The sequence below is a fragment of the Xyrauchen texanus genome, chromosome 25 (assembly GCF_025860055.1).
Source record: "Xyrauchen texanus isolate HMW12.3.18 chromosome 25, RBS_HiC_50CHRs, whole genome shotgun sequence".
Taxonomy (NCBI): Eukaryota; Metazoa; Chordata; class Actinopteri; order Cypriniformes; family Catostomidae; genus Xyrauchen; species Xyrauchen texanus.
Genome location: NC_068300.1, coordinates 10,773,709 through 10,784,493, shown reverse-complemented (window position 1 = coordinate 10,784,493; position 10,785 = coordinate 10,773,709). Strand labels below are relative to the sequence as shown.

The following is a 10,785-nucleotide window of genomic DNA, read 5'->3' as shown; positions in this document are numbered from 1 at the left end:
ACCCAAATCCAGCAGCTCTGCTTCATTTCCTTTAATATTCAAAAGGTACTCTGGAAATAAGAAGCTTTCACTCTCTTGTAAAAGACTACCAGAGAGTGAACTTTTATTATCCAAAGTGTCCAAATGTGCTGGTTGTCGTCCTACACATCTTTCATCTCACATCTTTGGGTTGCTATCTGAAAGAACCTGGATTCTGATGTGGGTGTTATTTTAGTGAACCAAGACTGGTACATCATGTAACAGATTGTTACTTAAGTTGAATTGGTTGGTGTGAGAAAGTTCGGTTCTTCAGGAGACAACGAAGCAGTTCAGGCAAGTATTTTTATATCTGCCTACAGTGTTTTGTATTGTTTGGCTGCTATTTCAAACACTCAATTCATGTAGCTTCTTCACCACACTCAATAACAAACTTTTTAACACACTCAGTACACGCAGACACCGTACTTTTATGTCGCTCTCTCTCTCAGCAAAACTGATGCACTGGTGTGCCTTATCAGGTCTCCCTCCGCCATCACTACAATAAAAGACAGATGTTAGAGATAATTACTACCCAACCCCCTCATTGCTCTCTCTCTCCCAAAGACAGAAACATGACCATGCCCCCATCCCCACAGTTGGCTATTAGGAGTCGGTGTTTGTAGCCTTCTAGCCTGCTTAGCATTGCTTATTCTTATACGTTCATAATTTGATCCTTCAACATTTTACCACATGCTTAGTTTTTGCCTGCTTTTCTACTGTTTCAACTGCGTATACTTTACAGCGTGCACCAGTTTCTCTCAAGTTTCTTTTATTTTTTCCGCTTGTCTACATCTCACATCTCGACTGCGTGCATTCATGTTCTCCTCTGTGTTTTACATGGATTATTGCATCAATCTCAAACATCTGCTGATCAGGAACCACATCGAACCACATCAATCTCATACCCTCGTTGCTCAAGAACCATAACAACAACAAACAATTGCGGTAAGTCATGGCATCTGCTCACTTTATTTCTTCCTGCATTGCATGCCACATGTTTACTATAGCTTCTTCTGTCAGCAGTGAGGGATTCGCATATGGTAAATGTAAGGAATTAGTCTGGCTGAAGGAGAAGATTAATGAGTTAGAGACATGCATCAGAACACTAGTGGAGGTTAGTGAGAAAGAGAAGTCTTTAGACACTGTTTCGGATGTGGGTAGTACAGCGAGCAACACACACTCATCAGTTCCAGCTGTAGAACCCCCGCAGCAGGGTGTTTGGGTGACGTCTCAGCAGCATACTCGCTCAGCAAAGTGACACCACTCTCCCATTCCTGTTATGGTTTCTAATCAATTCTCCCCACTCAGTGATACTGAGAATCATGTTGAAAGAGCCTTAGTAATAGGTGATTCTATTGTAAGGACCGTGGAAATAGAGACTCCAGCCACTATTGTTAAATGCATTTCGGTTTTATTATTTATTATATATACAATTAAATTGTATCTACAGTGAGGGGTTCTACCAGTTTGGAGGCCGAATTGGAATCGATAAGAAGAATATCAAGGGAGTAGAAAAAAACGGTCAAAGTGAGCCTTATCAGCTGTTCTTTCTGAAGTATATAAAGAGACGTAGAAGTCCCTGAATTTAAGGGGGTTGATTGTAGGGGCGGTAGGGGTAGAACTTTGAGTAATATGATGCAAGGAAAAGGATTGACGTAGCTGAAAAAACAATTTACACAGGAGTTGTTGAAGACAGGTATCCAGTATCCAAAACGTGCATACAAAAAGTGCCAGCAAAAGCAGAGAAAACATCTAATATGTTCCAGCACCTGAGGGATCACAATCCAGAGATTCATGCCCATAATTTTACAAACACAGTAAATATTATATGTAGTGTACTACTTACCATTTGGTAAAGTCAAACACTGAATTGAAACCGTGTAAATCCAAAAAGTTGTTTATTTTAAGTTTAAAAGAGGAGGGATTCAGCTTTATATTGTGAATGTGATGCTTGAATGTAGAGATGAATGTAGTTTGGTGCAAAAAGTGCAAATCAAACCCAAAACAACAGCAAAGGACCTTGTGAAGATGCTGGAGGAAACAGGTAGACAAGTATCTATATCCACAGTAAAACAAGCCAAGGTATTGGAGTGGCCATCACAAAGCCCTGACCTCAATCTGAAAAAGTGTGTGCGAGCAAGGAGGCCTACAAACCTGACTCAGTTACACCAGTTCTGTCTGGAGGAATGGGCCAAAATTCCAGCAACTTATTGTGAGAAGCTTGTGGAAGGCAACCCAAAACTTTAGTCCTAAGTTAAACAATTTAAAGGCAACGCTACCAAAAACTAACAAATTGTAAACTTCTTACCCTTTGGGAATGATGAAAATAAATACAAGGTGAAATAAATAATTATCTCTATTATCCTGATATTTTACATTCTTAAAATAAAATAGTGATCCTAACTGACCTAAGACAGGGAATGTTTTCTACGATTAAATGTCAGGACTTGTGAAAAACTAAGTTTAAATGTATTTAGCTAAAGTGCTTGTAAACTTCTGACTTCAAGTGTAGATAGAACACTAATATTAAAAAGCAGAAGCATTTTAAAACTATATACAGAAGTAATGGCCAATATCGTATCATAAGAGCTATAATGTCTTTGTGAAGAACACTATTCTGAGACGTTCCACAAATATCAAGAACATTGTGACGAGGAGGGCATGACTGGGCCATGAGGACGCACGCCCGGTGCTGAATTGTCCTAATCGGCCAGGAGGGGGATACATGGCCGCTGTGTGTGTGTATCTGTGTATTTAAGTTGATGTACTGTATGTCATTAAAAGCTTTGTTGACTGCTCAGCCAGTTCCTGCCTCCTTGCCCATCCTTACCCGTTACATTGGTGCTGAAACCCAGGAAGGAGGAGTGATGTACTTTCATGGAGTCCTCGCCATTGCCATCTGCCAGGGGAGGAGACGCGGCTGTCTGCCAGGGGATGGAGGAGTCCCTGCCGGCTGCCAGGATTCAGAGGAATTTATCTATATATCTCTCTATCTGTCTGATGTTGTTTTAACCCAAATAAATTGAGTATAATAACATAAAACCTAACATATTACCTCCATTACTTAAGTGTTTTGAGTTAGGTGGATGATTTTCATGATTTCTCTAATTCTACCTGAAAAATATTTTTTTAGTTCAATTGGAATATCTGAGCTTGTTTTAGTCCATTTGTGCTTTTTTTGTGTTGACGCAACTTAAAACTTTAATGTCAACTTAACATATTAAGTTGTCATTGTAACAATTTGTATACTTAAATTGAATGAACAAGTGCATTTGCCAACTCAACTCAAAAACACATGTTGAATCAACTACATTCGGAGCCAGGCAACTTCACATCATTTATTGCAAGATCTTCAATACTAAGAAATGTAAATTACTTTGAATCTAAACACATGATAGCTGAACACTATCCCCTTTAATGCTGCCCCAACTTTTTTTTTTATCCCCTTTTCTCCCAATATGGAATGCCCAATTCCTGCTAGTAGGTCCTTGTGGTGGCGCGGTTACTCACCTCAATCCGGGTGGTGGAGGACAAGTCTCAGTTGCCTCCACTTCTGAGGCCGTCAATCCACGCATCTTATCACATGCCTCAATGTGCATGACACAGTGGAGAATCCACATGTGGAGGTTAATGCTACTCTCTGCGATCCATGCACAACTTATCACACGCCCCATTGAGAACGATAACCACTAATTGCGACCATGAGGAGATTACCCCATGTGACTCCACTCTCTCTCTAGTAACTGGACCAATTTCGTTGCTTAGGAGTGCTTAGGCTTAATTAACTAATAAATAATGTTGCTGATTTGCCAGCACCCAGCATGCATTGTGTCAATGAATACATTTTTATGTTTAGTGCTGTAGGCTTATTTTTTAGCTGTTAGCAGACTTTATCTTTGCTGTTGTTGCTGTTTTCATCACTACTGTTAGTTAATTGTTGTGTGGTGATGTTCAGAACTAATCTTTTTACTTAAATAGTTTTAACAAAGGTTGTGCTGTGTACTTCACATAAAGTATAAAGTACAACAGTACTAAAAACAAATGTAATTAATTAAACATATTTAGTTATTTGAACTGAACAGGTCGAGTCTACATTACTTAAATCTAACAGTCTTTGTCAATTGTTTGATCTATTGAATCAACAAGACTTCTTAAGTTGAAAATGTTTTATTTATTAATGCAACTTGAGTCAAAGCAGAAAGATAACTCAACTAAATTAAGTTGAGCCAACGCATATTCTTTACCTCAATGTAAATTACCTTATGTAACAAGTTTACATAACACTTTTAAGTTAAACGAACTTGTCTGTCAGTCTGGCACTCTAGCAACTAACAAGAACACCATAGCAATGCTATGTGGTCCATGTACTATATGTGGTGAAATCGCTCACATAAACTTCTCCATCTTACCAGCACTCGGTGCCATTCTCTCACAGGAGATGGATGACATGAGCTCCAGTAACATCCTCTTCACTCCTACTGGTTGTGACTGCCAAAAGTTGCTTCTCATTTGCAGTTGAACTTTTCTCAGCTTTCTGAAGTTGGTGGAAACGGCCACATCTAGACACCAATGGTCGCTCATGTCGGCGGAAATTGCCAACTCATTCAAATTTGAAATTGAATGAGATTATGTAGCTTTGTCGCTGCATGTATTTGTGTGAATGGGCTTTATAATCTTCCCCTATACTGTAGCTCCCAAATCTTATTCAATATATTATCCATCCATCCATCCATCCATCCATCCATCCATCGTCAACCGCTTATCCTGTGTACAGGGTCGCGGGCAATATATTATCAACGATGCCAAATTGCATGAGTTCTCATGTGTCTCATTTCGTATTATAATGTGCAAAGCTTGAATATACAGTAGTGCAAAGTTGTAGGGATTGATTTTATGGTCTATGATTTTTTGTCCTTTGCTCAACAGCTCTTGGTCCCTGTATGCTTTTGTTGTGTAGCTCTGAAATTCTGCAGTTAATGATGAGGACAGGTGGATGTTGTATGTGAAATTGATTGCTTGCTTCATCATGCAATAGCTGTACAAACCATTGCATAGTTAAACTAAACTACACTCTCTGGTGCTTCCAATCAGCATGTATTTTGCATGCTAACATTCAACAATAGTGAAAAGTTAATGTATAACTAAATAAAATATATTTATTTGAGTTACATTGACACGTCTAATTTTGTTGGGTTTACCCAATCCAACTAGTTTCTTTGTTAAGATTTCATAGTAATTTTAAGTTAGGAAAACTAATTTTGGGGGCCTGGGTAGCTCAGCGAGTACTGACGCTGACTACCAACCCTGGAGTCACGAGTTCGAATCCAGGGTGTGCTTAGTGACTCCAGCCAGGTCTCCTAAGCAACCAAATTGGCCCGGTTGCTAGGGAGGGTAGAGTAACATGGGGTAAACTCCTTGTGGTCGATATTAAGTGGTTCTCACTCTCAGTGGGGCGTGTGGTAAGTTGTGCGTGGATAACGGAGTGTAGCATGAACCTCCACATGTGGAGTCTCCGTTGTGTCATGTACGACGTGCCACTTAATAAGATGTGTGGATTGATGGTCTCAGAAGCAGAGGCAACTGAGACTTTTCCTCCACCACCCGGATTGAGGTGGGTATCTGTGCCACCACAAGGACCTACTAAGTAGTGAGAATTGGGGGATAAAAAGAAAAAAAGAAAACTACTTTCAATTATGTGGAACCACTGTCCATGTCTGAATCAAGTTCAGTCAAAGAGCTGTTTTTTTTTTAGTGCATTAGGGTGAAGAAATTTCACATAGCAAGAAGTTATTTGAAGACCTTTGTTAAGTAGTCACATTTTAATGTTCATACATTTCATGGCAGATATAGCCCTGTTTAACAGTATAGAGAACTGAGTGCAACATATACACTATTCCAGTTTCACTGCCAAAGAAAGAGGCATTTGTGCCCGTCTCATGCAAAAAGCTGTTAGAAAAGCCCTGGAACATTTATGAGAGGCAGGCCTGAAAAACTTCACATTACTTTGGTAAACAGAAACACAAGTTGACTGCCATATTTTGCACAATATATATTAGATATTTGGCACAAACGTGATCATATTCCATTCAGCTGAGAGTACTGACAACCACATTTGAAAGTGCTACGACTACAGAAATATCTCCTTGATATAAAAATAAGCTTTTTACCTCAGGCTAAAGCAGGCAGTTGTGCAGCCACATCAAAACTTACAATATGCAACATAAAAAAATGACTTAAAAAGTAGTCTTTCCTCGTTCGTCATCATAAAAACATTTGCTGAGTTCATCAGCTCTTCAGGAACAAAAATGGTATCCAAAAGATTATAATTAGGATATTTAAAGTGAAAAACATCGAGTCTCACTTTCATTGCACACAAAATATACAGAATAACCAAGTGCTCAGTCTCAGAGCAAAATAAGAACAAAAGTTTATACATTTGTGCTTGTGAAATCAATGCATTCCTCTCACAATATTAATGGAATCGTGACCACTACAGACCAACTCCACATGTATTAAACAACATAGGACATTTATGTCCGGAGTAAGATGTCACTTTAAAAGAGGAGATATTAAACATGCCCTTAAAAAGAGAAAGCAGGTGTCTTTCTCTATTTGGATTGCCTGCAGCGTGGACTTCTCCTCACCTGCTGCAGTACGTGAAATTCAACCCATACTGAGAGGGACTGCAAAGTGCTTTTGATGCAGAATGCATGTAACCCGTGCTTTTCTGCCTCTTTAACAACATCCTTGAGCGTTACACTCCTGCCGATGTCTTCTCTGCTGTGTTATTCAGAACTTCATCGATTCTGTCATCTTCTATGACAACTGGAATGAGAGGAATGACATGAGGCACTGGGGTCAAACTCTGCTTGCCTTGAAGAATTAAGAAGACAATAGTTTTAATGACACGATGACTGCTGGAATTGGATTGTCAAGCTTTGCGGACTGCAGAAGTAGTATCCTGCAGTTTTACATGATATACTTCTTTTAAATTGTTCTTTTAAGACTATTCTAAATTCTTGCTGAATTATTACGCATGCAAGTTTTATGACTTCATATAAATGGAGAGACTAGATTAGTATAAAATGTATTTGTCACACTGGAGAACCATTTAAAAGGAATTACTGAAGGCAATAAGGCGATTTAAAAATGGTGAAAAATTTAAAGGAAAGGAGAATATTTGAAAAATGTACATGCAGCTTTGTTTCATACAACATAGTGACCATGGCTGCCAAGCTCCAAAAAAGACAACAACAACAAACAAAAAAACATAAAAGTAACCCATATGACTTGTATGTAATGTTCCAAGACATTTTAAGTCATACTATAGTTTTGTGTGAGCAATGGATTGAAGTTAAGTTATTATTTACTAATATTCTTTGCTTTGTTTTTTGTCCTTTTTGGAACTTTCAGTAAAAAAAAAATACCATTCTGTCATTGAATGTAAACTAGTGACATATTCTGAAAATAATACGGATTGTAAGTCAGAACAATGTAAGTCAGAATTAATTAAATATATATATATATATGAAAAATGTTGCATAGTGTGGATTTCTTCAAAAATAATGCCATACATAGTTTTATTTTTTTAATGAACGTCATCCAATCCAGTAAACATAAAAAGCTAAATCAATATTCGGTGTGAACATCTTTACATTTAAAACAGCACCAACTCTCCTAGGTACACCTGGACACAATTTGGTTGATGGCAGATAGGATGTTCCAAGCTTCTTGGAGAATTGGCCACAGTTCTTCTGTCTATTTCAGCTGTCTCAATTGTTTCTGTCTTTTCATGTAATCCCAGACTGACTCGATGTTCAGTGGGGGGGCTCTGTGGGGGCCATGCCATCTGTTGCAGGGCTCCCTGTTCTTCTATTGTAATCTTTTCTATTTGCAAAAGTAATGTTATATTTCCTATTGACACACTAAAGCTGAAGATATAAATAACCATCTTCAGACAATGCTTTTGTGAAACATCTTATGTGCCTGAGACTTTTACACAGTACTGTGTATATATATATATATATGTGTGTGTGTGTGTGTGTGTGTGTGTGTGTGTGTGTGTGTGTCAGAAAATAACCTGAAAATTAAAAAAATGCCCCCAAAATTATAATTGTGGGAACAAAAGATGCCTGTAATAAAGTTATTGTTTTATTTGTAACATCCAACATATTTATTAATATTCTATTGACATTAATACATTGATTAGAGATTGAGAAAATATAAACTATTGGACACAAAATATAGTAAACAGTATTTTTATATGATTAGAAAATATATGCCCTCAAAGGTCACAAATGCCCCTCATAATCTTATCCAAAGGTCACAAATGCCCCTCATAATCTTATCTAAGGGGTAATTTTTGCCCCTTAGTGGAAAGTTTAACTCTCACTCACTCTCTATAACTCTCTAACTCTCTCTATACGTTTTTCTTCACTTACATTTCAATGCATGCTTCATAAGTAAAAATATTCTCACCTCTCTTACTTCGTCCAATCTGTCCGAGTTTTGGCGGTCGTTTGTTCTGCGCCGAACCAAAGAAGTTATTAGTGTTGTCCTGCAGGCGACAGGTGAGCGATATCTGCTCATCTTCATCATCACCATAATGAGCGATGTTCTCATAAGGCAACACCTCTGACATGATCGCGTCCACAATAATCAATAACTCTAAATAACAATAATCGACAACTATAGTTATAACGAGAGCGGAGATGTACGCGCCTAATCTATCGGCGATGCAACAACTAAACGGTCACGGTCAAATGTTGTTGTATTTTTACAGACATATTCTGAATGCCACTTTCACTTTCCCTACTAGCAAACAGAGGACACAGAACGCGAACTCACCCGGTGAAACAGGCAAAACAGGCGCGCGATGCGAAAACAAACGGATCCGTCGGTGAGCAGAGCGACGTCCCTCAGGCTGAATGTTTATGGTGCATCCAGAAACTCCCCCTCCCTGCCTATCACTTTACTGTCTTTGCAACTGTGTTGTTAATCAAAGGTATGTAGGTTCGAATCCAAGATGGGGAGATCATAAGCGATGCCCTAGATCGAAACGCAGTTTCAGAATGTAGTTTTTGCAAATGCGTGGTGTGACTTGGGTTTGAATCTCACAAGGGAAAATGCATGAACTGTCATGACATTTGACCATGCACGATTGTGTGTTCATTGTAAATAACATACATTAATAATGGATTTATTTGATTTTAAATGCAGTTCTCAAGCTAAAAATGATTTGAACGTCATTTTGATGGTGTTTGTGATTTAAAAGCATTGTCTTGGTGTCTTTACATGCTTTGGTATGTAGTCTTTGAAGAGAAGTTTCACAATTATGCAATTTAAACAACTAGATGGACTCTCAGCACTAACTAATCCACTGTGATTCGTGACTCTCCGTGATGGTTACAAGAGACAGGTCTTTATCTCCCTCTTCTGGTCATACTGTTGAATAAATGCAACCAGAAAAATTCAGATCACAATTAAAGACTGATGTTCTTTAATCGTTTAAACCATACCAATGTTGTTTGTAAAATAATAATAGGTAGAACCAAACCAATACAGCTTTCATGTTGAAAAAGAAAGGAAGAATGATTCAGTTCTACTTTCCTTGCTATTTAGATATTCCCATTTAATAATTCTGATTAAAGCTTCTGATGAAGAATTGTTTTTATAACATATACAAAATTTAAAATCTCTTCAGGCCCCTTTCCACCAAACTTTTAGAAGTACATATTTCAGTATGGGGTGTCATGTTGACACACATATACATATGCATACATACATATATATATATATATATATATATATATATATATATACACACATACACAGTGTCTCACAAAAGTGAGTACACCCCTCACATTTTTGTAAATATTTGATTATATCTTTTCATGTGACAACACTGAAGAAATGACACTTTGCTACAATGTAAAGTAGTGAGTGTACAGCTTGTATAACAGTGTAAATTTGCTGTCCCCTCAAAATAACTCAACACACAGCCATTAATGTCTAAACCGCTGGCAACAAAAGTGAGTACACCCCTAAGTGAAAATGTCCAAATTGGGCCCAAACTGTCAATATTTTGTGTGGCCACCATTATTTTCCAGCACTGCTTTAACCCTCTTGGGCATGGAGTTCACCAGAGCTTCACAGGTTGCCACTGGAGTCCGCTTCCACTCCTCCATGACGACATCACGGAGCTGGTGGACGTTAGAGACCTTGTGCTCCTCCACCTTCCGTTTGAGGATGCCCCACATATGCTCAATAGGGTTTAGTTCTGGAGACACCCTCAGCTTCTTTAGCAAAGCAGTGGTCGTCTTGGAGGTGTGTTTGGGGTCGTTATCATGCTGGAATACTGCCCTGCGGCCCAGTCTCCGAAGGGAGGGGATCATGCTCTGCTTCAGTATGTCACACTACATGTTGGCATTCATGGTTCCCTTAATGAACTGTAGCTCCCCAGTGCCGGCAGCACTCATGCAGCCCCAGACCATGACACTCCCACCACCATGCTTGACTGTAGGCAAGATACACTTGTCTTTGTACTCCTGACATGGTTGCCACCACACACGCTTGACACCATCTGAACCAAATAAGTTTAATCTTGATCTCATCAGACCACAGGACATGGTTCCAGTAATCCATGTCCTTAGTCTGCTTGTATTCTGCAAACTGTTTGCAGGCTTTCTTGTGCATCATCTTTAGAAGAGGCTTCCTTCTGGGATGACAGATATGCAGACCAATTTGATGCAGTGTGCGGCGTATGGT

At 38.7% G+C, this 10,785-nt stretch overlaps 1 protein-coding gene across 1 annotated transcript; it reads right to left on the bottom strand.

Moving 5' to 3' along the window:
• Positions 1-3,752: 3,752 nt before the first annotated feature.
• Positions 3,753-8,965, bottom strand: camk2n1b (calcium/calmodulin-dependent protein kinase II inhibitor 1b). Its single transcript, XM_052091979.1, has 2 exons — positions 8,497-8,965; positions 3,753-6,843 (listed from the first exon to the last, which is right to left on the bottom strand). The coding sequence occupies exons 1-2, from the start codon at positions 8,657-8,659 to the stop codon at positions 6,773-6,775; spliced, it is 234 nt and encodes a 77-aa protein (XP_051947939.1). The 5' UTR covers positions 8,660-8,965; the 3' UTR covers positions 3,753-6,772.
• Between the last annotated feature and the right edge of the window lie 1,820 nt (positions 8,966-10,785).

Excerpts from the sequence above, each read along its gene's own strand:
- camk2n1b (XM_052091979.1), bottom strand. The coding sequence starts at position 8,659 with ATGTCAGAGGTGTTGCCTTATGAGAACATCGCTCATTATGGTGATGAT. Across the intron at positions 6,844-8,496 it reads GATTGGACGAAGTAAGAGAG|TTGTCATAGAAGATGACAGA; the intron begins GTGAGAATATTT and ends CTCTCATTCCAG.